This window comes from Phycodurus eques, chromosome 17 (assembly GCF_024500275.1).
Source record: "Phycodurus eques isolate BA_2022a chromosome 17, UOR_Pequ_1.1, whole genome shotgun sequence".
Classification (NCBI taxonomy): Eukaryota; Metazoa; Chordata; class Actinopteri; order Syngnathiformes; family Syngnathidae; genus Phycodurus; species Phycodurus eques.
Window position 1 is genome coordinate 21996883 of NC_084541.1, and position 27396 is coordinate 22024278.

The 27396-nt window shown below is 45.9% G+C and overlaps 2 protein-coding genes across 6 annotated transcripts; one reads left to right on the plus strand and one right to left on the minus strand.

Moving 5' to 3' along the window:
* Positions 1–3811, minus strand: nsrp1 (nuclear speckle splicing regulatory protein 1). Of its 3 annotated transcripts, none has more exons than XM_061701833.1 (7): positions 2369–2391; positions 1828–1918; positions 1690–1746; positions 1468–1596; positions 1174–1381; positions 812–914; positions 1–713 (listed from the first exon to the last, which is right to left on the minus strand). In XM_061701833.1, the coding sequence occupies exons 1-7, from the start codon at positions 2386–2388 to the stop codon at positions 131–133; spliced, it is 1191 nt and encodes a 396-aa protein (XP_061557817.1). In that variant the 5' UTR covers positions 2389–2391; the 3' UTR covers positions 1–130. The 3 variants fall into 3 exon arrangements, with proteins under 3 accessions (XP_061557817.1, XP_061557815.1, XP_061557816.1); XM_061701831.1 differs by lacking the exon at positions 2369–2391 and adding an exon at positions 3303–3811 and having other exon boundaries at positions 2–713; XM_061701832.1 differs by lacking the exon at positions 2369–2391 and adding an exon at positions 2182–2362 and having other exon boundaries at positions 2–713.
* Positions 2666–26528, plus strand: ssh2b (slingshot protein phosphatase 2b). Of its 3 annotated transcripts, XM_061701829.1 has the most exons (16): positions 2666–2720; positions 4361–4738; positions 6794–6837; positions 15393–15505; positions 17212–17276; positions 17374–17495; positions 17578–17643; positions 17716–17781; positions 17870–18064; positions 18140–18233; positions 22297–22425; positions 22614–22660; positions 22721–22867; positions 22936–23136; positions 23284–24061; positions 24704–26528. In XM_061701829.1, exons 2-16 carry the CDS (start codon positions 4676–4678, stop codon positions 25769–25771), a joined length of 3198 nt encoding a protein of 1065 aa, XP_061557813.1. In that variant the 5' UTR covers positions 2666–2720; positions 4361–4675; the 3' UTR covers positions 25772–26528. The 3 variants fall into 3 exon arrangements, with proteins under 3 accessions (XP_061557813.1, XP_061557812.1, XP_061557811.1); XM_061701828.1 differs by lacking the exon at positions 2666–2720 and having other exon boundaries at positions 4226–4738; XM_061701827.1 differs by lacking the exons at positions 2666–2720; positions 4361–4738 and adding an exon at positions 4999–5262.
* Positions 26529–27396: the final 868 nt, after the last annotated feature.

Genomic DNA, 27396 nt, shown 5'->3' on the forward strand with positions numbered 1-27396 from the left:
CACCTGTCTTCAATGTTCATGGGAGCCACACTCAAATAGGAAGGATTTTATTGTCACTCTACATTTGATCACACAATTTTCTTTCTTTGAACATTTGGGTGAGAAGCTGGGGACCGGTGTGCAGTGGCAGTCAGTCTTCGTCGCGCTCAATGTAGCATTTGGCTGCCGAGCGCGCCATCTGGCGGGCGAGGTATCGATCTCTGGCCGAGCACAGAGTCTGCTCGTCGGAACGTTTGGCGAACTTGTTCACTACCATCACATTTTCGCCTTTCTCCCCTTCATCCTCCCTCTCGCATCCTTCATCCTTCTTCTTTCCTCTCGGTGCTTTGTTTCCGTCCTCATCGTTCCTCATCTTTTCCTCTCTCCCTTCATCTTTATCCGACATCCTCCTGCCGTCTTCTTCCCTCTCTCTGTCTTGGAGTCTGCTTCGGTGACTCTCGCCATCACGGTCTTGCCTCCTCTTGCCGTGTGACTCGTCCTTGTCTCGCCCTTTCTTTCTGCACACATCTCTTTCTCTCTCACACTCACTTCCTGATGAGGGCGACCTCAGTCTGTAATGTCGTTTGGAATGTGAGGACGAGGCGGCGCAGGCGGTCCTGTGGAATCTGTTTTTCTTCTCGTGGGCGTCTTCGCCATCACTTCCGGGACTTGACGTGATGTCAACAGTTGTCTGAGATGTTTCTGGAACCATTACATCTTCTGACTTTTGACTTCTGTGGAAGAGCCCACATAAAATAATGTTTTGAGTTAAATATTAACGTGTGTGTGTATAAATATATATTTGGTATAAGGTTTTTCTGAGAAAATGTACTTGTTAGCCAAGCGATCCGGGACAGCTGCTTCTCCTACAGTCTGGTTCAGAAGATGTCGGTAGAAGCCGCTCAGATCTTTTTGTTTCCTCACGTCCAAAGCAGCTGATGAGGAAAAAAAAAAAAAAAACTGAAATGAGCAATTGCTTAATTCATCTCTCATATTTTTTTTTTATTTTGGACGTTTGAAACATTTATTTTGGGACGTGATAGTGTGTCAAAGCGGCCTTGTGCTGTGAAGGGTTTGACGAGGGCTGGCCAATGAATCCATTAATTCATACTTAACTATCAGGACGATCTTATATCGCGCGCACACACACAAAGTGAGAGATTTTCTTTGAAGGTCATGTCTCGCAGGTCTGACCTTCAATGGCGGCCTCCCTCCGCTCGCGCTCTTCTTCCTCCTCCTGCTCCTGCAGCTTACGCTTGTAGGCCGAGGTGACATACGCCTCCTTGTCGGCAAACTGCTCGCCCTCCGCCTCGCGCTCCTTCTGGATCTTCCTCTCCTCCCGACGTTCCTGCTCCTTCTTGCGGCTCTCCACCGCCTTCATGAGCTGGTGGATGTACTTTGGCTGCAAGCGGCAACGCAAAACTCACTCACTCCCTGGACTTAAACAAATAAATAAATCACACAGGTTCGTTTGAGTGACGACTTTACCTTCTTTTCTGCCCCCAACAAAACTTTTTGACTGTTGACCAGCCTCTGCTTTTGGATGTCGTCGTACACGGCATCATAGTCGTACACGGTACTGTCCTCTTCCAAGGCCTTCTTCATTTCCAGCTGAGTCTGCAAACGCACATCACGCCCAAGCCCGCCAATCGCGTCACAATAGCGCTCAGAAGAAAGTCACAAAACACGCAAAATAAATCTTTGTCTCACCTGCCTCATCGTCTTCTTCTTCGCTGCTTCTTTTTGCAGACTCTCCCTGACAGATGTCTGGTTCAATACAAACATTCATTCATATCTCCTCTTTGAAACATAAATGTACTGCAGACATTTATGGAGTTATTGATCTACCTCATCGTCGGAGTCATCCCCAAACACAGAATGTTTCTGGAGACGTGTTGGCTTAGTCAAACAATTCTTCTGAGGCAGGATAAGCCCGTACCTGATTTAAAAAGAGGATTCTCAATAAATAAATTAAAAAAAAACAAGTCTATGACTCACTTAACACCATACGTATCCCTATTACAACGCATTCACTGAGTAGTGTATTAGTAAACAGGATACTGACGAGTACGTTTATCAAATTTTCTTGAAATGTGACAACACGACTGTGTTTCTGGGGTGGAAGCAAACGTTCAAGAAAGAGAAAACAATTGGTTAAACGAGCAGAATGAGGCAAATTAAACACATTACGCAGCTTCTTACCCTCCTATTTCAGTTTCCAGTTAGCACATCGTTAGCTGGATTAGCAGCAGGGCCGGTAAACTAATATTTCCAAGATGTCTCACCACGAAGAAAAGTAACGAACAGCCAATCGCATCGTCTTTAATTTACAATCTTTAAAAACCCTAAAATATTCCTAAACCGTCGATTCGTGTGTGTTAGCACTTACTGTTTACCAGGCACTGCCATCTTTGTTTGCTTAGGCTGAACTCGTTCAGCATATTCGACGTTTTATTGTGTCAAGTTGAAAAAAATAATGAAATTAAAGTTATATGCCTGATTTCGTGTGGGCATTAATGCCAGACACATAAATAGCACCTTACAACAAAGTTGGAATTTTCACCTACTCTTCTGACACGGGTTTGCTCTTGTGTAGCGAAAATGCGACTACTGTGAAACAAAATAGCATGACGAATGATTATCAAAACAACTTTTTTTTCATTTGAGTGATATTTGTTTCCTCGTTACACGGTCAGATTTCAGATCACCTCCGATTAACGCAATGTAACATTGTCGAAACGGTATGTACAGTTTTATTGTAATTCTATTTTCCACTGGATGGCGCCGTTGGTCCTATACAAATAGTTACTACTTGTAGATTTGATTAAATAAACATTCGAAAATTAACAAATCCTTTGGAATACAGTAGTCCATATAAACACCAAATGCTATTGAGTTCCAATGTAATTTTTACTTGCATTTAATTTTACACAGTTTTGAACTCTGTGAGGGAAGCTGAAGACAAGAAAAGAACAAAGTTGATTTCCAATGCATCTGTCATGTCATGTGCGTGATGACTGTTTCATGAGGAAGTTTAGGTTTCAGGTGAGGTTTGCTTTTTAGGGATGGGCACGGCAGTTATTTTGAGTGTAAGGAACCATTCGAATCAGTTCATTAAAAAGATTCGTTCACCGAATCGTTCAGTTCTTTTTCACAAAATCACCAGTTAATGATCCATCCCTGAGGTTCACGGTCACTCAACACATTCACCGAAGCACTATGCGTTGTCTTTGTTATTGTATTGTAAACTAGGAAAGGTGAGGAGATTATAGAAAAAATAAAAAATAAAATAAAATAAAAACTTGGGCTAAATGATCACCTACCCATCTCTCTCTCAGCAAGCTCTCGGTTGTGAGCCGCGAACATGCGTGCAGCGAGCTCAGCTACTGACCATTCTTCCGCGTCCCCTGACGTTCAAGGGAGGCTCTCGCCAGCCGGCGTGACTTTTCTGTATTCCACCGCGGTGGAAAACGTCGCTGACACCAACCCCCGCCAGCCGGGCTTCCTGCTCACTCACTTTACTGTTATTGTCATCTGATAAGTGGAAAGCGGCTTTGAGTGTCTTGAGAAGCGCTGTAGAAGTTTAATGTATTGTTATTATTAATATTATGAAATAAAAAGCTTGAACAATCGCATTAGAGGTAATATGTATGTGTACGTAAAAACATGCATTATTAATTTAGATCTTTTTAAAATGTGTGCTTGTTTTCATGTGCTTGACTGCAACATTAGCCGTTAGCTTGAAGAAAGTGAAAGCGCTCGTGAAAGCTATCCCGCAAGGACGTCAGGCCTTGCGGTTAAAATCATTCATGAGTACGTTCACTGCGTAGTACGTCATTCCTTGCGCAAACGAATCACTTATCGTACTAGTACATCGCTCCTTAGCGGATCAAAAACGAACGAATCACTCGCGAACGATAAGTTCCACGAACGAATCACTCTTCAGTTCGTCAGTACACCAGTTCACTCAACGAATCACGTAATTCACTTTATTCCCTCCCTGAACGAATCACTCTTCAGTTCCTCAGTACACCAGTTCACTGAACGAATCACTCAGTTCACTTAAGTCCCTCCCTCGCCTCCACGGCGCTGACTGACGTTGGCTGCTCATTGGTCACTCGCCGAGGTGAGTGGCAACGCTGGCGAATCGCAAATCACATGGCAGTATGTTTAATGGTGTCCCGCCCCCGCCTGTACGCTGGCTGCTCATTGGTCATTCACCGAAGATTCAGAAGTGAGTGACAGACCCCTTCAGCAGTTACGTTTCCGCTCCCAGCCGACTCGCTTGCCTGGCGGCGGGTGGTGGCCAAGATAAATGAACGAATCATTTCATCAACTGATTCGGTTCAGTTCGTTCACTAAAAGATTCGTTTCTCTGAAGGAAACAACACTATTGCTTTTGCACTCACCCGGCGGCTGAGGCTCGACAAGGCACCACACCGCCCCGACGCGGCCGATGTGCGCAACTGCGCATGCGCGGCTCAGAGGACGCGGGGAGGAGCCGTCGAGCAGTCAAACAATCCAATACGCTCCAACAGTACCCGGACTCCGGAGTCCCCAGCCAGCCATGGAGAGGCCAAGGGAGTAATGACAGAAGACGCCGCCGACCGACCGACCGACGCTCACCTTGAATCCGTCTCGGCCGCCCATTATGTTCTCCGTGCTGCTCAGGTGTTGGCGTCTGGCGGCTCGCTGAATGGCGCTGGTGACCGTGCAGCGTTCCCCGACCCCCAGCACCACCTCCAGCCCCTGCGTATCTGTAAGAGCTTCCACGCCGTCCTCTCACTCCTTGCTTCTTTATCCATGTTTCTTTGTCGCGTTTGTAGTTATTTTATTTAGTATTTTTTGGTCGCGGCTGCCGACTGTCACAAACGGACTCGCCTTTGTGTTCGTGCGCATGCGCCAAGCGCACTAACTCATCCCGAATTAACTTGCAAGTACACGAGTACTTCACTAATACGAACGTAGTAAACAAGATGGTGTGCTTCTGTATGTAGCCACACATTTGAACAGAATATGAACGATAGCGGTGTTTTGCTTCTTTTGGGAGAGAGGTGAAGGCACTTCCTGTCGGTGGAACCGACAAAAAAAAACCGCTTCGTCAAAAAGTTGAAGTTTGAATTCCGCTTCCGTCTGGGTTTATTCGCCCACCCTCGTTTTGTGTTTTCCACTAAGTATCCTCCCCGCATCGACGCTTGCTTTGGGCTCTCAGTCTTTATGCATGTCGGCCTCCCACTTCATGTTAGTCCTTTTTATGCGCGTGGATGCAAAGCGGGAGAGCAGGTGCGCACACGCAACTACACACACGATGCCGTCATTTGTGATTTGATTTGATGAAATCTTGCCAAAAAGGGAACCTTTCGTTGCAGCAGATGAGCGACTTGTCCAAATTGTAAATAAAAGATTCAACCTGCACGGTTGAACACACTTTGTTCCGGAATGCCGGTCCACCATTTTGAACACATTCCCATAGGAAATAATGCCAATAGAGATGACATTTTCAGGGTCAAAACTGTGGCTGTAGTAATATTTAAAATGTCATGCATGTGTAAAAAGAAGCAAAGCACTGTTAATGGAAACGGAAGCGTCTGTGTTGACTTTCGAAGTGTATTTTTCTTTTCCTGCTTGAGTTGTGAGTTGTTGAGTTTCGAGGACAGGCGGTCGTTGTGATGTGCGTCCACAAGATCAATGAATGAAAGCTCAACTTGATGACAATTAGGAAGCCATCGTTCTCGCTCGGGGTTACTTCCCAACATGTCAACCGACGCGTGTGTGTATGTTTGTGCTCCTTTTGTGAACAGCAAACCGGTTTGGCGAGGTCACGCGTGGTGATCGCGATTGCTGGCAGCCGTCAAGTCAGCCATCTTGAATGTTCTCCAGTGTGTGTGTGTGTGTGTGTGTGTGTGCTAAGCTAGCAGTTGGCTGTGATTGTTGACGTGAGTTACGTGTCACCAAACCATCAAATACAAACAACTTTGTTCCTGTACATAGATTTTTTTTAAATACTTGAGCATGTATTTTTTTCAGACAACTTTTGACTTTTACTTCCTATATTTGAAGTCTGATATTTGTACTTTCTACTCCTTAGTTGTCAAACTATGGTTGTTGTTTTTTTCAAGTTCCACAAATGATAACATGATGTGGAGAGATGGAGGACATGTCTGAATGATTGGTGCACTGTACCAGTCCACTGTAGAAAACTCCCATTGTAGTGATTAGGGAGTTGGGAATGAGTGAATGATTCTGACTGCAGGTTTTAATATTTTATACATTTTAGTAATCTCATCTGTTGATTTCAGAAAATCATTTTTACCAAGTAAATTTAAGTTTTTTTTTAACCTTTACTAAAGTGCAGGAGTTTAATCAGTACTTTTACCATTTTTTAAATTTATTTATTTTTTTAACACTCGTATCTATACTTAACTACCACGTGTGCCTCGTCTCTCGTCAAAAGAACATCAACACTCCAAGCCAGTGCAGTGGTAAACATTACATCACAAGGTGTTTTTCTTCTCTGATTTGGTGTGTGTGTGTGAGTGCATGTTTAGTGATTACTGTATGTACTAAAAATGGAGGACACACAGAGTCAAACTGTCAATTTGTTTCTTATTGTTGCGTACATATTATGATACAGAATTTACTTTTTTATTTGACTCAGTAATAAGGTAGGTAATAATTGACCACAGCTATTGTATGCACTGTGTAATTGTGTGTTTCTTGACAACACTAATTTTTAAAAATGTTTATTGGAACAAGTTCAAATTATGATAGTACAGCATTGTGCTAATAATGACATTCTCATTTTTCCTTTCAGGAGTCTGGCAGCGGAGAGGATGATCGACGCTCTCAACCTCGCAGGTCAGATATAAAATATATATATACGTAACAATAATAATGTAGGGACAGAATCTGCTGTTGTCAAAGAAGCTTTATTCCAGTTCTGATCCGAATTGCACTTTACGTTTAACAGGAACACAAACATGTTTTAATGTGTGTTCCGGATGGGTACGCTGTCCCACTCTCAATTTGGAATCCCGTTCATCGTGTTAGACTTGACAGATTCACAGCTGGTTGCTGTCCAAAAATCCCCTCCACACACACACACACACACACACACACACACACACACACTCAAAGTGCAAACAAACAGATCAAAAAAGTGTCTTGCAAATTTGATACATCAGAAAAGTCTTCTTAACAAACCGGACAATAAATAAATGGATACAAAAATTGCCAAGTGTGTGAAATCCATCCATCTGTTTCTGAACCGTTTATCCTCATCAGGGTCGCCGGTGTGCTGGCGCCTATTCCATCTAACTTTGGGCGAGAGGTGGGGTACACCCTGAACTGGTCGCCATCCAATCGCAGTAGTTTGAGTATGAATATAAACAATGGGATGTGCTAAAGTTTGGGCACCTTTTTATTCACGTTCATTTCAAGGCCTCTCGGGATTTATAGCTGACAGGCTGCAGCACAAAATTGCATTGATTAGCTCGTTAGACCGTCAGTTACAAAGACAGGTGGAACCAATCATGAAGAAGTCTATATAACACCGGTAGTTGCTGGGTGTGCTTGTCCTTGGTTATTTCTAAGAGTGGCAACATGGGGGCCTCTAAACAACTCACCACTGACCTAAAAACTAATGTAATTCATTATTATGAATTAAGAGAAGGGTACAAGTTATCTGGAAGGTTTGGACTCTCTGTCTCCACAGTCAGTAATATAGTGCGGAAATGGAAGGCTACAGGAATAGTTCTTGTGAAGGAAAGATGTAGGGCGAAAATAATACAGCAAAGGCACAGACGAAGAATTGTTAGAATGGTCGCAGACAAGCCAAAGACCACTTCCAGAGAACTAAAAAAACATCTGGCTGCTGATGGTATAGTTGTTCATCGCTCCACAGTCCAGGATACTCTGCACCAGGAAGAGCTCATTGGAAGGGTGATGTGCAAAAAGTCTTTCCTGAGTGTTTGTCACAAGAAGAGTCGCATGAGGTATCTAAGAGCACATCTGGATGAGCCAGAAGCATCTTGGAAAAAAATACGAATACTCATGGATTTTAGGGTGTCCAAATTTATGCACAGGCCTATTTATGTTTAAATGCACATAAAAATGTTTCTGTTGGACTCCCTCCCGGTCTGCGCATCAGCCTGCACCGTTCGGAATTTCAGTCAAGTCATATTTATGCCAACATTGAGGCAGCTAACAAGTTAAACGGTGGGTTGCACTCTTGCACTGATGTTTTTTAGCGTTTATTTTAGTCTTCAACCCAATGTACCGTAAGCTGATAACAGAGACAAAAACAAAATATAAAATATTTTACCATACTGGAAGTAGAAACAGTCTCATTACAAGCTTAACATTGAAGTAAAACTCCACCAAAGGTCAAACTAGCAACTTTATATCACAATGAATTGGGACAAAATTCACACAAACTTTGTCTCACAGCATCACAAACACTAACTTTGTGCCTCATCGGTTGGTAGGTAAAGGAATCAACGTTTTACAGAACATTTGATTGCTGTCTCGTTTTACTTTCGATCTCACCGGTGTCGTGTGGAACCCCTTTCGTGCCAAAATGCAGAGTTCCGGTGTTTACCCTTCAAAATAAAAGGCTATATGCTTAAAACAGGAATTCAAGTTAAAACTTGCACATACAATGGCTGAAATAAATATTTAACACGTCAACTTTTTTCTCACTAAATATACTTCCAAAGGTGCTATTGACCTGAAAATTTCACCAGATGTGGGGAACAACCCAAGTAAATATACACATATAAAGAAAGTAGAACAAATAAGATAGGCTTTACACGATCAGGAAGTTTAAAAAAATGATAACCGATCACAAAATGGAGCAATGTGTCTATTTAAATGACTTGTTCATTTACTGTATATGACAAGGTGATCAGAGAGGCAGGCAGGAGAGTACTTGGTGTATCTTCTGGCAGGAAAGGAGAGAAGGAGACTTGGTGGTGGAACCTCACCGTACAGGAAATCATACAAGGAAAAAAGTTAGCGAAGAAGTGGGACACTGAGCGGACCGAGGAGAGGCAAAAGGAATACATTGAGATGTGACATAGGGCAAAGGTAGAGGTGGCAAAGGCCAAACAAGAGGCATATGACGACGTATGCCAGGTTGGACACTAAAGGAGGAGAAAATGATCTATACAGGTTGGCCAGACCGAGGGATAAAGATGGGAAGGATGTGGAGCAGTATGTTTTCGATCATTATCCTGCTGAAATGTCCACCCCTGTTTCATTTTCATCATCCTCGTATATGGCAGCAGATTTTTGTCACGAATGTCTCGGTACATTTGCCCATTCATCCTTCTTTCAACAATGTGAAGTTTACCAGTACCATTTGTAGAAAAGCAGCCGCACACCATCATGTTCCCACCTCCGAACTTCAGTTGTTGGTATGGTGTTTTTAGGGTGATGTGCAGTGCCATTTCTCCTCCAAATGTGGTGTGGATTTTGGCATCCAAACAGTTCAGCTTTGCGCTTTATTCTCCCAGTATTTAACTGGGTTGTCCAAATGTTGTTCAGCAAACTTTAAACGAGTTTTTATATGCCCTTTTTTTCCGGCAATAGGGTCTTGCGTGATGAGCATGCATACAGGCCACGGCCATTACACTCAGTTTTCCTTGTGACAACAGTGCCTGCTAATTCCAGGTCTCTGAAGTGCTCCACCGGTGGTCCTTGGACAACTCTTTTGATTATTCTTTGCACTCCTGTCATAAATCTTGCGAGGAGCACCTGATCAAGGCAAATCTATGGTGGTATGATTGGCTTTCCGCTTACGTATTTTGGCCCCAACCGTGCTCACTGGAACATTCAGAAGCTTGGCTATGTGCCTTTAACCATTGCCCATCCATCCATCCATTTTCTACCGCTTATCCGGGTCGGGTCACGGGGGCAGTAGCTTTAGCAGGGACGCCCAGACTTCCCTCTCCCCAGCCACTTCATCCAGCTCTTCCGGGGGGATCCCGAGGCGTTCCCAGGCCACCCGAAAGACGTAGTCTCTCCGGTGTGTCCTGGGTCGTCCCCGGGGTCTCCTCCCGGTGGGACGTGCCCGGAATACCTCACCAGGGAGGCGTCCAGGAGGCATCCGAATCAGATGCCCCAGCCACCTCATCTGGCTCCTCTCGATGTGGAGGAGCAGCTACTCTACTCTGAGATCCTCCCGGATGATCGAGCTTCTCACCCTATCTCTAAGGGAGAGCTCGGACACCCTGCGGAGGAAACTCATTTCGGCCGCTCGTATCCGGGATCTTGTTCTTTCGGTCACGACGCACAGCGCTCGTGACCATAGGTGAGGGTAGGAACGTAGATCGACCGGTAAATTGAGAGCTCCGCCTTTCGGCTTAGCTCCTTCTTTACTACAACGGACCGATACAAAGTCCCCATCACTGCAGACGCTGTACCGATCCGCCTGACAATCTCCCGTTCCATTCTTCCCTCACTCGTGAACAAGACCCCAAGATACTTGAACTCCTCCACTTGGGCCAGGATCTCATCCCCGACCCAGAGACGGCATGCCACCCTTTTCCGACTGAGGACCATGGTCTCAGATTTGGAGGTGCTGATTCTCATCCCAGCCGCTTCACACTCTGCTGCGAACTGGTCCAGTGAGAGTTGGAGGTCATGGTTTGATGAAGCCGACAGAACCACATCATCTGCAAAAAGCAGAGATCCAATACTGAGGCCACGAAACCGAACCCCCTCTACGCCTCGGCTGTGCCTAGAAATTCTGTCCATAAAAGTTGTTGGATTTATCTCACCAAACATTATAATGAATAAACACAAAAGGAATGAAGACGTTGGTCATTTTACTCATGAGGAGGGCGCATGGGAGATTGTTCAGGTTACAGCCTCTCAACACGCTCTAAACAATCTCTCCCGTCGCTCCTGCATTTATTTGAAAATAGGGAGGTTTCTAAGTTTACAAGACATAACGTACTAAGCTACAAGACACAACACACTAAGGGTAGGGTTTCAAGGTGAAAACATGGCACCTGCCACGTCCCGGCCACGTCCTTCTCTCAGATGATTCCTGCTGAGTCATCTTCTTGAAGGCGAGACATCTTTCTTTCTAAACATTGTCCATAATACTAATGCAAGCTAAGCAAATAAATGATAACTTCTACAATATATCTAACAAAAGTTATGAACAAAATTGGTGACAAAGGGCAGCCTTGGCGGAGTCCAACCCTCACCGGGAACGAGTCCGACTTACTGCCGGATATGCGGAGCAAACTCTGACTCCGGTCATACAGGGACTGAACAGCCCGTATCATGGGGTTCGGTACCCCATACTCCCGAAGCACCCTCCACAGGACTCCTCGAGGGACACTGTCGAACGCCTTCTCCAAGTCCACAAAACACATGTAGACTGGTTGGGCGAACTCCCATGCACCCTCGAGGACCCTGCCGATGGTGTAGAGCTGGTCAACTGTTCCACGGCCAGGACGAAAACCACACTGCTCCTCCTGAATCTGAGATTCGACTTCCCGACAGACCCTCCTCTCCAGCACCCCTGAATAGACCTTAGCAGGGAGGCTGAGGAGTGTGATCTCCCTGTACTAGGAACACACCCTCCGGTCCCCCTTCTTAAAAAGGGGGAGCGCCACCCCAGTCTGCCAATCCAGAGGCACTGTCCCCGATGTCCACGCGATGTTGCAGAGGCGTGTCAACCAGGACACCCCCACAATATCCGGAGCCTTTAGGAACTCCGGGCGAATCTCATCCACCCCCGGGGCCCTGCCACCGAGGAGCTTTTTAACTACCTCGGTGACCTCAAACCCAGAGATAGGAGAGCCCGCCTCAGAGAACCCACACTCTGCTTCCTCATTGGAAGGCGTGTCGGTGGAATTGAGGTCTTCGAAGTATTCTCCCCACCGACTCACAACGTCCCGAGTCGAGGTCAGCAGTGCCCCATCCCCACTATACACAGTGTTGGTTGTGCACTGCTTTCCTCTCCTAAGACGCCGGATGGCCTCACCGAACTCCTCCCATGCCCGAGTTTTTGCCTCCATTGCCTCAGCAATGGAGGCACGGAACATGGTCCACTCGGACTCAATGTCCCCCGCCTCCCCCGGAACATAAGCAAAGTTCTGTCGGAGGTAGGAGTTGAAACTCTTTCCGACAGGGGATGCTGCCAGACGTTCCCAGCAGAGCCTCACACGTTTGGGCCTGCCAAGTCGGACCGACATCTTCCCCCACCATCGGAGCCAACTCACCACCAGGTGGTGATCCGTTGACAGCTCCGCCCCTCTCTTCACCCGAGTCTCCAAGACATGCGGCCACAAGTCCGATAACACGACCCACAAAGTCGATCATCGAACAGCAACCTAGGGTGTCCTGGTGCCAAGTGCACGTGTGGATACCATTATGCTTGAACATGGTGTTCGTTATGGACAATCCGTGATGAGCACAGAAGTCCAATAACAGAACACCGCTCAGTTCTGATCGGAGGGGGCGTTCCTCCCAATCACGCCCTTCCAGGTCTCACTGTCATTGCCCACGTGAACATTGAATTCCCCCAGCAGAACGATGGAGTCCCCAGCGGGAGCGCTCTCCAGCACCCCATCCAAGGACTCCAAAAATGCTGGGTACTCTGAACTGCTGTTTGGTGCATAGGCACAAACAACAGTCAGGACCCGTCCCCCCACCCGAAGGCGGAGGGAGGCTACCCTCTCGTCCACCCGGGTGAACCCCAACGTACAGGCGCCAAGCCAGGGGGCAATAAGTAAACCCACACCTGCTTGGCGCCTCTCACCGTGGGTAACTCCAGAGTGGAAGAGAGCCCCACCACCACCACTTCGAGCCCCACCACCAGGCCTGGCTCCAGTGGGGGGCCCCGGTGACCCGCGTCCGGGCAAGGGAAAACGAAGTCCATTGTTTGTCGTCATCATTGGGGCTCTTTGAGCCGTGCTTTGTCTGGTCCCTCACCTAGGACCTGTTTGTCATGGGTGACACTGCCAGGGGCATAAAGCCCGAGACAACTTAGCTCCTAGGATCACTGGGACACACAAACCCCTCCACCACGACAAGGTGACGGCTCAAGGAGGGGGTAACCATTGCCATCGTTACGTTTTCCAACTATTAGTTTGCGATGGTCTTGAGACGGTGCTTTGCTTTTACCCATCATGAGACGGGTACAAGCAATGAGACCTATTTGTAGGCCAGCAATTAGGACTGAACCAGCCGATATTCTTTTGCACTGATAAGGGGCTGGATTGCTGTTTGATTATTGATAGATTTTAAGTGTTGTCTTGGCTCTCCATGCCTTTTTGCACCCCCCTTCATGTGTTCAATACTTTTTTCTTGTCATTTCACATGTTTACACACACCTTAATTTCTGATCTTATTTGTTCTACTTACTTTGTATGTATGGATCACTTGGGTTGTTCCCAACATCTGGTGAAATCTGGTCAATAGGACCTTTGGAAGTATATTTAGTGAGAAAAATGGTGACGTTAAATACTTATTTCAGCCGCTGTATAAACCTGATAAAACTGTCACAAATAACTATTTTAACAATGCTATATTTAACTTTTAGCTGAAACATTAATTAATGAACATTAAGTCAATTGGGTTAGTTCCACACACAATGCCTTTTTTTAGTTCATAGGTTTTTGTATTGATACTGGTTATACAGAACCCAGAGTAAAATGTGAATTTTTGTCTATGCTGCGGGCTGCTAAGGAAATGGATGTTCATCATTTGGACACCCCTTATTTAAACCATGCAAACTTTCTAAACCCAGCCCCCTAAAAGAATTTGAATCGAGAACCGCTTGGAACCGGAATTTCAATGATGAACTGGACTCGGGACCGGAATCGCTCAAATTGAAGCGATGCCCAACCCTAATCGTGAAGCAGCAAAACTGCCCCAGACAATCACACTACCACCACCATATTTTGCTGTTGGTACGCTGTTCTTTTTCCTGAAATGCGGTTTTGCTTTTATGCCAGATGTAATGGGATTCACACCTTCCAGAAAGTTCAACTTTTGTTTTGTTAGACCACAGAGTAATTTCCCAAAATTCTTGGGGATCATTACGATGTCTTCTGGCCAAATTGAGACAAGCTTTAACGTTCTTTGCTCTCAGCAGTGGTTTTCGTCTTGGAACACTACCATGCAGGCCGTTTTTGCCCAGTCTTTTTCTTATGATGGAGTCATGAACATTGACCTTAACTGAGGCAAGTGAGGCCTGCAGTTCTTTGGATGTTGTTGTGGGGTCTTTTGTGACCTTGAATGAGTCGTCGCAGCGCTCCTGGGATAATTTTGGTCAGCCGGCCTCTCCTGTGAAGGTTCATCACTGTTATGTGTTTTTGCCATTTGTGGATAATGGCTCTCAATGTGGTTTGCTGGAGTCCCAAAGCTTTAGAAATGGCTTTATAACCTTTTCCACACTGATAGATCTCAATTACGTTTTTATTTGTTCCTGAAGTTTAGATCTCAGTATGATGTCTAGCTATTGAGGATCTTTTGGTCTACTTCACTCTTTCATGCAGGTCCTGTTCAAGTGATTTGTTGATTGAGAACAGGTGTGGCAGTATCAGACCTGGGTGTGGCTTCAGAAATTGAACTTCGGTATGAGAAACCACAGTTATGTTTTAACGGGGAGGGGAAGAGATCACTTTTTTCCACACAGGGGCATGTAGGTTTGGATTTTTTTTTCTCCTTTAATAAAACAAATCTTCATTAAAAAAATTTTTTCATTATTTACTTGTTGTTTGAATAATATTTAAATGTGTTTGATGATGGGAATAATTTGTGTGACAAAGAGACAAGAAAAAAAAAAGAGCGAAATCAGGAAGGGGGCAAACACCTAACCTAACAGACTGTATGGTGAATTACCTGAATTCTAAATTAGAGGCGTTGGACTGTGGAGGTTCTATTACATTCTTGTGAAGAGTTGTGTATTTACTTAGAGTGTTATTGTGTAATCAACACAAGCCTCGAAAGGCTATGTTTGCCTTGGGCCCCCAAATAACTAGCTTTGGGCCTGTCTCGAGCCAGCGCAGCCGCCGCTGCTCAGCATGACAACCAAAGTGGGATTAGCGGCTCGTGCATTGATGAAGAAGGCAGCTAGCTAGCTACCTGCGAGAACTAACGTGAACCCACATTGACCATTGGCACTTCAAACATATGTCGCGGTAATATGCGCGCTTCAATTCGGCGGCATCAGCTCTTGTCTTCCCCAATGCGCTGCTCCCTGCAGCCGGTAAAACTTGTGAGCCTGACTGCTTAGCCAGCGGTGACTGGAAGGCAGATTGAGCTCATTAGCTACACCTGGCAACATCCGGCATCAGAAACGACAGCGGTGGTGAACGGTCTCAACGTGTCTTGGATCGCGAATCTTCCCCGATGAACGTCACATGTTAGTTTTCTTTTTTTGTGTCCAGCATCAGTGAAAGTTTCCTGACCGTTAAAGGGGCCGCACTCTTCTTGCCTCGGGGAAATGGCTCCTCGTCCTCCTCTGGATCCCACTTCTCCGAACTGCGCAGCAAACATGCAGGTGAAGAAATTTTTTTCATATTTACAGTACTTACTTATGCACCGAGTTTCTGGCGACTGAAACTCTTCGGCCGAAAAATGGCCCAAAAGTGCATTTTGGGTTTCAGACCAAATGTCAATTTATGTCAAAGAGAGAAAACGTGGAAAACAGGATATTGTAACGACACATGCAAAAACCGCGGACAGCGTGTGGTCGTGTGCTCTATATTGTGTAAAAATAAATAAATAAATAAAAAAGAGAGAAAAACGGAACGTCCACATTGAACAGTCTCCCAACCTCCCTGCTTTCTGCTGTTCGTATCGGGTCATGCTTGTTGCATGCTATTTTGTGCCGCCCCAGATACTTGCAGGCTACAGCTAACGCAGCTAAATACAATGCCGAGCTGCGGAGGCTAACAGTCGCTTTGCATCCGTTGTCACGCAGCATAAGTCACTAATCGTCGCCTCCATGGCAGCAAATAAGATATTGTTATCACCAAAGGAGAAATAATGATAATTAATAGCAAAAAGATTAAGCTATGCTAATTGCTAAGATATCGTGACTTGAAGTTGCATGAAATACATGTTTGGGTCACAAAGGTCTGGCTGGAACCACTTTAGAGTGAAGGGTAACCAACTTTGGAGCGCAAATTAAGTGTCTAGAGAGAAAATACTGTAACACACGATAACGCTAGACTGCATACAGGGACTGGAACCAGAAACTGGATATGACTTAGCACATCACCGCTAGTCCGTTGTGCTGCTTGAGAAAAGGGGCATCCAAGTTTAAAAATACATTAATAATAATATAAATATTTACAATATACGATGACCTTTATTTGTCCCACAATGGGGAAATTTGCATCGTTTCAGCAGCAATAGTGGATACAAAAATAGCGTGCATCCGCCATTACAAGGTTGATGCAATAAATACATTAAAATAACAAATATTAAAGCCATAAATTACAATTACGACTATAAAGTAATGATTATCTTGTGTAATTGAATAGTCTGTAGAATTATTTTTATCCTATTACATAATATACTGCAATAACTCTCCCGCTATGTTCTTGACATATTTTTAAAAATATGGAAATTCAGACAAACTATCGGGGAAGTGAATTGCTATAGGTTGGCAGCTCTGCAGTCATACCCATAATGCAATTTTACTCATAATTGGCATAGTACTTTCTTTTGGTGTTTCGGTTTTCGGCCTTGGGTTCCTCATTTTGTTTTTTTGTTTTTGGCCAAGGATTTTTAGTCCAGTGCATCACTAATTTATGTTGTCATATTTGACTTCTTTCTGCCTTGGTGTTTTTCCTTCCGATTGGCTAAAACAGTCTTAAATGTTCGCATTATAACGCCACCTGTTGCTTTGGCAAATCAGTTTGTCTAGCGGGCCTCGTAAATGGTAAATGGACTGCACTTAGTGCTTTATCTACACCATCACAGTGCCCAAAGCGCTTTACAAAGACTCACATTCACCTACTCACACGCACCAATGGGCGACTGCTGCCATGCAAGGTGCTCCCAGGCCCACCAGGAGCAAATTAGGGTTCAGTGTCTTGCTCAAGGACACTTTGACATGCGGACAGTCGTAGCCTGGATTTGAACCAGTGACCCTTTGGTCACTGGACAACTCGCTCCACCAACTGGGTGGTAGGCTAACAGGCTAGGCTAGAGGTGGACAACAAGTCATTGTTAATGACGTTCTTGCATTGCTCTTAGGAGACATCCAGCAGCATCTTCAGACAATGTTCACTGTCCTCAGACCAGAGGACAACATCAAACTGGTGGGTGCGCGTGCACACACACACACACACACACACACACACACACACAGAATGTAAGGCTGCATGTCAGGTGTCAGCTGTGTCGTTCCCCATCCAGGCAGTTCGACTGGAGAGCGCTCACACTCTGATGACGCGCTACATGGTGGTGGTGTCCACCAACGGGAGGCAGGACACAGAGGAGAGTGTGGTCCTCGGAGTGGACTTTAGTCCTGTGGACAGGTGAGCGTCAGCGTACAAACACGAAGTATTGACACGCAAAGTGGCGTATCGCACGTATTGCTGCACGAGGTGTACTCCTCAGTTCCTGCTCCGTGGGCTTGGTTCTTCCCCTGTGGAGCGACACGCTGATCCATCTAGACGGAGACGGGTATGGACTCGTCAACGCATTCATCATCATTCGCAGCGTCTTCTTCATCAGCGTGTCTCCTCTTCCTCACAGAGGCTTCAGTGTGTCCACAGACTGCAGAGTGCACGTGTTCAAACCCGTCTCCGTGCAGGCCATGTGGTGAGTCCGCACTCTGCCCCAAACAGATCCTCTTCTCGACGGCTGCGAAATGTCCCAGTAAGCGTGTCCTCGTGTTCCTCGTTGGCAGGTCGGCCCTGCAGTCGCTGCACAAAGCCTGTGAGGTGGCGCGATGTCACAACTACTTCCCAGGTAGCTTGTTCCTCACCTGGGTCAGCTACTACAAGAGCCGCGTCTCCTCCGACCAGGCTCTCATCAACGAGTGGAACGCCATGCAGGACCTGCAGTCGTACCGAGCCGACTCTCCCGTCCTCTTCTCCGACACGTGAGTGCCACGGAGTGACGCTGTCCTTGCCGGGCAGCGGCGGCTGATCACATGACCTAATCTGTCTGCGCGCAGGCCCACGGAGCGTGAGTTGACGGAGCGCGAGATTAAGAGCAGTTTGAGGGAGATCATGATGCAGAAAGACCTGGAGAACGTCACCTGTAAGGAGGTCAGTCACACAATCATGACGTCCCATTGTATAGCAGTGAACAGGAATGGTGACTCTTCAAAATGAAGGCCTAAAAATGACCATTTTTAAATCTGTCCCCTAAATGTTTTCATCTTATTGGTGGGATTTTTGTCATAACGGAGATTCCAATGAGTATACCCATCGACAAATATTTCAAACATAAAAATATGCTCAACAGAGTTGGGGGTGGGAAGAAATATTGATTCATCAATGAATTGTAATACCCTCCCCTCCCCCACCAAATTTATTATTGAGTCTACAAATCCTCTGAATCAATTCACCTCCTGGCCAGTGGGCGGCGCTTTGCTAGTGTTTCACAATATATGGACTAGTGGTGTCACAGTAACAAAAATTCTGACTTCGATACTATACCTGCATAAAGTACATCAGTAAAAGCAGTGCAATGAAAACCGACAAAATAACTTCAAATGCTTTATTTTTATTAATTCAAAACATTATGATAAACTTGAAAAATTATGTAATGGATTTAGCCAATTCTTAATATTAGTCATTTTTTAAAAAATAATTAGATAAATGCTTGCATTATCATGACGAATATTTCTGTTTGCATGTATATAAAATTGTACATCTAAAAGTAGTATATTTATGATGTATACAGTCATAAAAAAACAATACCACCCCAACCTTTTTCTTCAATTTCTTGTTCACCTGGTACCACTAAAGACATTTTACCTGAAGAATCCAAAATCTTAATTGCATTATTAAATATAATTTGGGTTATTATCAAGAAAACCACAGAAAATGGCCAGCGCTAGATATCAGCTCTCTTATGAGCTATTTTGTCATCATCATCCATTATCATCAAACAAAAGTACCGTAATTTCTTGTGTATAATGCGCACCCATGTATAATACGCAACCCCAAAGTTGACCTCAAAATTCTGGAAAAACCTACCTATGTATAATGCATTTTTAAATACATGATTTTTCTTCTACCCATATGATCAAAACATGAAGTATTATCTGTGTTTTGTTAGGTTTTTTTTTTTTGTTTTTGTGTTTTTTTTTCCCCCCCCCAAAGAATTATTCTGAATTTAAGCACTTGGTTTGAACACTTAATCATTTTTTTAATTTACTTGCTCTTATTTTGAAATTCACAGCTATACTTTTATTTAGTAAATTAGAAAACACACAGTTGTGCTCATATGTTTGATTACCCAGGCAGAATTTGTAAGATGGGTACAATTATTTAAAGAAAACATGAAGGACCAGACGAAACACATTTAATTGTATTTTAATGATATTCAAATTAAGCAGTCAAGAATTTCAGAAACGCATTATTGTTAAACAAAACATAACCTTAAAGAAATTATGGTTGTTGTTCAGTCATCAGTCATATTAAAAAAAAATAATAATAAATAAATACAAATTAACAAATTCTGCCAGGGTATGGAAACTGTACGTATATGCAGTCATATATACCCCTGTCATATTGGAGTGAAAGTGTAGGCTACACACTTTTTATAACCACTAGTTGGCTGTAGGATTTTGGAATGAAAGTGTACAGCTTCTTCATAAGCACTAGATGGCGGCATACATTTATAAAATGTGAAAGTTTTTTTTTTTTTTTTTTTTTTCCCCCCATTTGTCCCTATACCCATGCACAATGTACGCTATTGACTTTTGACAATTTTTTGGGGAAAAGAATGCGCATTATACACGAGAAATTACGGTACCTTTAGTTGTACCTGGCATTAAAAATGAACAAGAAACTGAAGACTATATTTCTAGATTTATACCTACCTACTTTAGTCATACTTAATACTTTGCTTTTCAACCTTTGAAAGTATTAAGTTTTTTATTCAAGCTTTTAGTGCGCAGTATTCTTGTTTGACTGCATTTGATTCCTCCCATTGTCAACAATACATTGTGCACCCACTCAGTGCAGTGCTGTTTTTCATTGCGTTCGGAGCCACGACACTCAAAAAGTGGACCTTTTTGCTCCACTTGGATAATTGGTGGTTTTCCTTCTTCTCGAACTCCCCGATTTCCGGAGTGGTCTCCGACGATGAGTATATCCTGTAAAGGCCTCTTTATACTCTCGCGGTTGTGCGGCCGACAACGCCCGCATTGCATCACGTGACTGACAAATTGGCCTGCATGGGCCCTCTGCGTAGCTTGATGCGCGCACGGCAAAAATTGTTGCTGTGCGTAGAACGGCGCGGATATCATCTCGTGATTGGTCCGTTTTAGTCACATGCTGTGACGACGTACTCTGCGTGCCCCTTGGTTGTACATACCATCTACGCCGCCGTCTTCTCAATCGATTTTGCAGCATAATTAAACTTATCATCTGCTCTTCTAGGTCCTATTGGTTCTAGCAGACACTGTTCCACGGTTGCCATTGTTGTTGCCTTGTTCCTTCCTTTTTATGGAAACGAAAGTAAAAATGGCTACCGGAAATGGCCCAAAAACTCCACCCTGTGGTGTCCTAGCCATTACCAGCTGTAGCGATACCACCGACTTGGAGGTGAACTGCAGAACATTTTCAAAACTGCGCGTGTGGGTTGCGCTCGAGTATAAAGGCAAACTATGCGCGGGACAGCCGCAGTGACGTCAATGCGATCACCGCCCGCGCGAGTATAAAGAAGCCTTAAACGGGTCGGAGCGCTCCGAGCCGGGCTTTCATGCGGCGTTCACCCGCGCTAGGTCGTCTCATGCTATCGATGCTAGCAATCTCCTGCTTTTAACACTCACTCTCGTGTGCATCGAATGTCAAGTTTCCATAACAGCACAGGAAAATCCACCAAATATACTGTCACACTGGCTTTGCTTACAAAGCATCGTGAGCTGCGGACTAACGCTAACATGTGCTAACATGTCCGCAGGAGCTAGTCGGCAATTTGAAGCGCTTTACTTCTCCCGGCTCCCACACAGTCGCGCACCCTACTTGTCAGAAGACAGAAAGTCGATGGCTGACTGTCGGCTTTATGGGTACTGGCCTTTACATCGAATAAATTGAGCGCTGTCGCGGTTTTTATTTTATTTATTTGGCTAAGTGAGCGACTTCTACTTTTAAATTTGACTTTTTGGCTTATTTGGGAGTCCCCTGTAAATCCAGTAGACACTCAAATCACGATACGCAATATCAACACGAAAGCAGGTCAAAGGTCGCCATTCAGAAGCTGTATACAGAGCTAGGATGGGAATTAGTGTCACATTTTCTGCAGACGAGAGCCCTGCAAAGCCACACGGGTAGCAATATAGCGAACTTGTTGACAGAGGCAATAAATAAATTAATCTGGTTTGACAAAGAAAGTACCGATTTTCACAAAGCTGCAAACATGCTCCTTGATTAGGTATTCCTTACAAACCCTGCAAATAATTATAACCTAACCCTAATAAGTAAAAAGTAATTTTATATTATAAATGCACTTTTTCAGTACAGAGCTGTAATCGTTTTTACTTTTGTACCCTATTTGTGCAAATAAGTCATTATTGTGCACATTTTTTTATTATTGCAATCTCCGAGAGGAAATAAACTTAAGTTTAAATCCACTTCACCTTTTCAGTGTTTATACAAAGCTGTCATGTTTCTATCTTTTGTACTCCAGGTGCACAAATAAGTTAAGTGCAATTGTTTTTTTGTTCCAGATGTTTTAGTGCTTAAATATGTGACATAGGACATACTGTATGTTAACATGGCATTAAAAACATTTCAAAATTGACTTATTTTTGTATTTCTACTTCTTACTGAATCGATAGAGCATTTAAATGAATATTGAATCGAATAGAACTGCAACCTAAAGAATCAAAATCAAACCGAATCCTGAGGTTCTTTATGCTCAGCCCTATAATCGAGTATTACCCATATTACTTCTACATGATGAAAGTGGCTTTAAAATATTTGTTTCTGTTTGTCCTTTCATCAACTCCATCTTGGCTTACTGCTGGCCTTCTGACATTCTGTAAAACCCCAGTCAGGGTGGGAGTTGGGCTTTACAGCACCCCCTGCTGCCTTGGCTTGCAAATGTTTTCACGCATATGTAGCCTTGTCCAGTTTGCTTCCCTTTGTGGCGCAGATCCGTACAGAGCTGGAAATGCACATGACTTGCAACCTGCGGGAGTTCAAAGAGTTCATCGACAACGAGATGATCGTCATCTTGGGGCAGATGGACAGTCCCACGCAGATCTTTGATCACGTCTTCTTGGTATGCGAGCTCGGCAAATCACACTTGACATCTTGAAATTCCTGGGCTTGTGGCTACAAGCTACGCTAACGGTGTTCATAGTTTGTGCGTCTGGACTGCATCACACAGAGTTGGATACATGAGCTCAACAAATTCTTAGAAAAAAAAAATAAACACTCTTATCTGTGCAATGCTATTCATTCCTTCAGGGATCCGAGTGGAACGCGTCCAATTTGGAGGAGTTGCAGAACAGCGGGTGAGGAGGGATGTCCACAAAAGACTTTTAAGCAGGAGTTAACGTTTGTCTATCACGCAGCGTCCACTACATCCTGAACGTGACGCGGGAGATTGACAACTTTTTCCCGGGCGTCTTCGAGTACCACAACATCCGTGTGTATGACGAGGAAGCCACGGACTTGCTGGCCTACTGGAACGACACCTACAAGTTCATCACCAGAGCCAAGTGAGTGTGTATGACGCACACGTGCGTCGCTCAAAAATTCGATGGCTCACGCCAGGGCCGTCTTCCAGGAAGAACGGCTCCAGGTGCCTGGTGCATTGCAAGATGGGAATTAGTCGCTCGGCGGCCACGGTCATCGCCTACGCCATGAAGGAGTACGGTTGGGATCTGACGAAGGCCTTCGACTACGTGAAGGAGCGCCGAGCGGTCACCAAACCCAACCCTTCGTTCATGAGGCAGCTGGAGGAGTACCAGGGCATCCTGCTGGCCAGGTGAGCGCATGGCACCACAGTCAACATGTCGGACCTGCCGACGTGTACGCCGGCTGCGCGGTGTGCGTGTCCAGCTGACGTTGACACTGAACTAAATGAGGTGCGCATAAGAAAAGGGACACTAAAGCACATCCTGTTCTCCTGCAGCAAGCAGCGGCACAACAAGCTTTGGCGTTCTCACTCTGACAGCGACCTCTCAGAGCACCACGAGCCGTTGTACAAAGCCGCCCGCCAACCGCATAGCCTGGGCCGCTCGGACCTTCGCAACCAGGTCGCCGTCCCGCTCGGACCCTCCGTCAAAGAGCTGCTAGAGTCGCTGGGGCCCAACCTCCCGTCCCGTCCGCTCCGCTCGCCGCCGTGTGACTGCATGGTGGCTTCGCCGTGCGGTGCTTCTCCTGTGGCGTCGCCGTCATCACCGCCGTTCTCGAACGGTCTATGCGAACCTGAGGAGGAGCGGCATCCGTCCGCTTCTGGGTGGTCACCGCCTCTCTCGCTGCCGACGGCCGCCACCGTGGTGCCCGAGCTCCCCCGCGCAGATGCCGTAACGGTGGCGCAGAGTGTCGCTTTGGGCCAGCCCTACCCGCCCGCGGCCCTGCAGCACCTGTCACCCTCGCCCGCTCCGTCGCCCCCGCCACCCTTTTGGGCAACCGTGTCCATGCCTGAAGCGGAGATTTCGCAGGAGGGCCGTTGCTCTGGCCTGCCTGCGCTGTCACTTGTCCACAAAGAAGATTGCTCGATTCCGGACGGCCCCCCTTCCGCCGGAGACGCTTTCATCTCCCCCTGTGTGTTGTTTGACCACAGGGACCGCATCAACTTCTTCACTGCCAGGGAGAAGTTCAAGGGGATGACCCGAGACAGTCGCGGGGCGCAGCAACATTCCCCACCGCCTCCCGAATTCCTTGCTGGAGACGAGCTGAAAAGAAAGGTGAGACAAACGGAGCGCATCCTCGGCACGCTCGCAGTGTGGGAATCACTCACAGTAACTCGCGTACCTCCATTCAGCTATCACCACAATTACCATAGAGCGATTAAGCAGTAATGGATATATTGGAAGAACTCTAACATTTTAAGCGTTCAAATATGAGCTGTCTGACTTTTCTTTGCTAATTTTACCATCAAAATATATTGTCTGATTTGCAAATCATTATTTATTTTTGGGAGGTGGAGAAACTCTGCACATCCACAATATGTGATCATTAAAACTGTGCTTGCAAACCCTATAGAAGGGTGCCCAAATGTGTGCAAGATGGGTTCTTGTGGCACACTTTCACACCTTTTGAGATGATCATTTAATCGCGAAGGGGTCAAGCCAGAAAGATTTCACCTAATGGCTGAAAGGTGCAACACACCATTTTCGTGTTTTACACTTGGGGACAAAAATATTGAGACACAACTCTTAATCACCAAATTGGTCAGACTCCCTGGGAGGGACAACTGTATACTTGCCAAATTCAAGTTTTGACTTCGAAGAAAATGAGTGCTATGAATGCGTACTTGGAAATTTTTTAGGTGCAATTTAATCATACACCTGGCTCTGGTTCTTTTTCCTGTGTTCTCTTTGGAGCAGACGATCGTTCCCGTGCAGGTCACAGGATTGAAGCTGGCCGTGCAGTCTGAGTGGTCCAAGCTCGGCCAATTGGAGCACGGGGGCCAGGAAGTGAGGGGGTCTGAGCAGGAAGTGGAGGGTGGAGATCTTTGTTGTCAGACCATGAAGCAGGAAGTGAAGAACAAAGAGGAGGAGGAGGATGGCAGTCGTCTTTACAGGGATTGGACGCGAGGTTCGGTGCGTTGTGTCACTCGCCAGCTGGAGCGTCGGATGCAGCGGGAACACCACATCCCCCCGCCGTCCTCGTCCCCGCCCTCAAACTCAGGAAGCCCCTCCGTCTCTCAGCGCTGCACGCCTGCACAGCCAATCACAACCCGTGACCGAGAGGAGGAGCACGCCGTGAAACCCGGCCCGGTCATAATGACCAGCGGCAACGCGAGGAATGCCGACAGCGACTGGCTGTCCGTCGTCGACTTCCTCTGTGCGGGGGGCACGTCGGGCCCACACTGGGACGGCGTCATCCTGAAGGAGACGTGGGAGATGCTCCGCGAGCTCGGCGCCTTCCTGCTGCAGGTGAGCGTGGGCGTGGCCGGAACCAATCGGAAGCGAGGCGGTGGCGCACAGAGGCGTCTCAGAGAGGTGGAGGCTCGGATCCGCCAGGCCGGCCTGACCCCGCCCTCGCTGATGAAGCGCTCGGCCTCGTTAGCCAAATTGGGCTGTTTGGAGCTGCTTGCCAACGACCTCACCGAGTGGGAGCTGAGCCGCGCCCACGCTGACACCGACTCGGCCGCACAGCCGTCCGCCGACTCCCCCTTCATGGAACCTCTGGTCCACGCGGGCGCCGAGGACCCCAAGAAGCAGCGCGTCCATGACACTCCCTCTTCAGTCGACCGAACGCCCGCAGCGTCGGGAGTGCCCGCAGGCGAGAGCCTACGCTGGCCCCGAGACTCCTCATTGTCGTCCTCCTCTTCCAGTCTGCCACTTTTGCCCACGCTGCCGCTCTTCACCTCCAGGCAGCAGTACGGAAGAAGTCACCCCGTCAGGCGCCTCAAGAAAACAACCCTCAGTGCGCTCTACCACACCATGTAGACGTCACTCTCATTCACAACACAAACCAGTGCCTCTTGCCTTAAACCATGTGACCTTTGAAGGTTAAATGAGCCCAATTGTACAAACATGAGAGGACGCATTCCCTCTTCATCATCTTGATCTTTAAAGATTACAGCTGGTGTTTGCTGGAATGTTGGAATGTGATGTCGCGTTCACCTCCAATCCTTCAGCTGTTCTTCCTCGCGCTTCGTGGACACGGCCAATCACAGTCGTGTGTCAGGCCAATCAGGAGCAACATGTTCATTTATTTATTTTTTTAAATTTGATTTTATTTTTAAATAAACGTTTTTGATGACATCATACCTCAGAAGCACATGACTTGCACACCTGCAATGTTCCACCTCCCTCATCAAGTGCTGATGCCACTCAAGACGTGCGCGTGTGTGCACTTGCGTGAGCCCCGCCATGCCTGTGTATGTGTGTGAACAGTGTGACAGGGATGTGATATGGGACTTTGTAAGTCTTTCTACATTTTATATCTTAAATTTGTAAGATTGTGAAGCACAACTTTTAACTCGTTTTTTTACGTGCGTGTGGGTGGCAAGTGAAGCTTCTGGTATGTCATACATGCACTTTATCCTTTATTTTTTGTTGCAACTTGTGGGATCATGTGACAGTAGAAACTGTGTGTGTGTGTGTTTGTTTAAATCTATCAGTCTAAATGTTCTTTTATATCATGTCTTATCTACTGTGACCATTAAATGGATGGAAAATAAATCATTTGGATTTAGTTAAACCCTTAAGAGAATAATTGCAATATGTGTCCAGCAGAAGGCTGGAATCCGGACCAATCCGTCCAGCCATCCGTTTTCCGTACAGCTTATCCTCACTAGGGTCGCAGTCGTGCTGGCGCCTATCTCAGAAAACTCTGGGCGAGAGGCAGGGCGCACCCTGAACTGGTCTGGTTGCCAGCCAATTGCAGGGCATGTGGACGAATCATTCCATTTTACTAGGTGATCGGGGGCCAGGGGTTTTGTCAGAGGGCCACAATTTTAAACAGTTTGATTTACTAATGGTATTTATTAATTGTATTGTTTCATTGCATTTTTATTTGTATTTAATACATTCTTTCATTGTATTCTAGAGCAAGACTGCAAATTAGTTGAAGCTAATAATCTGTGCATCACATACTCCTATTTTTAAAAGCAACAAAGTGCAGTGGAGAGGAATACACAACATGAATAAAATGTATCTTCATAGGCTACTGTTGAGGTAAGGCTACCTATGTCAGACTCATGCAATCGACTCAACAGGGGGGGGGGGGGGGGGGTCCAGGTACAGTGTTAAAGCCGCCCCCCCCAAAAAAACCGAATTTAACATCGTAAACAATACTGTAGTTTGACATCTCGCCATCGCTTCTTCAACTGATTGCGTTTAGCACCACCTAGTGTCTTGTGAACGCACAAGGCTAACTGTTGGGCTTTTTCAAAAAGCCTTTTTGTCTGAATAAATCAGAGACGCCTGGATTTTTGCAGTTGTGCCCTTCAAGCATGGAAGCAGGTCATTATTATCATTATTAATGCCTTACCTGTGTGTCCGGGAGTGAGTGTCGCGTGCTTAAGTGTCCTGGCTTATCGGAAACCGGGACGTTTAAAGGCGGACTC

What these genes read in the sequence shown, in the direction of transcription:
- nsrp1 (XM_061701833.1), bottom strand. Translation starts at nt 2,388, where the DNA reads ATGGCAGTGCCTGGTAAACA. An exon ending in GGGATGACTCCGACGATGAG is followed by an intron (nt 1,747 to 1,827) that starts GTAGATCAATAA and finishes GTATTGAACCAG; the next exon opens with ACATCTGTCAGGGAGAGTCT. An exon ending in GAGGGAGGCCGCCATTGAAG is followed by an intron (nt 915 to 1,173) that starts GTCAGACCTGCG and finishes TTTCCTCATCAG; the next exon opens with CTGCTTTGGACGTGAGGAAA.
- ssh2b (XM_061701827.1), top strand. Translation starts at nt 5,197, where the DNA reads ATGCATGTCGGCCTCCCACTTCATGTTAGTCCTTTTTATGCGCGTGGA. An exon ending in GACTTTAGTCCTGTGGACAG is followed by an intron (nt 17,496 to 17,577) that starts GTGAGCGTCAGC and finishes TGTACTCCTCAG; the next exon opens with TTCCTGCTCCGTGGGCTTGG. An exon ending in GTCTCCGTGCAGGCCATGTG is followed by an intron (nt 17,782 to 17,869) that starts GTGAGTCCGCAC and finishes CCTCGTTGGCAG; the next exon opens with GTCGGCCCTGCAGTCGCTGC.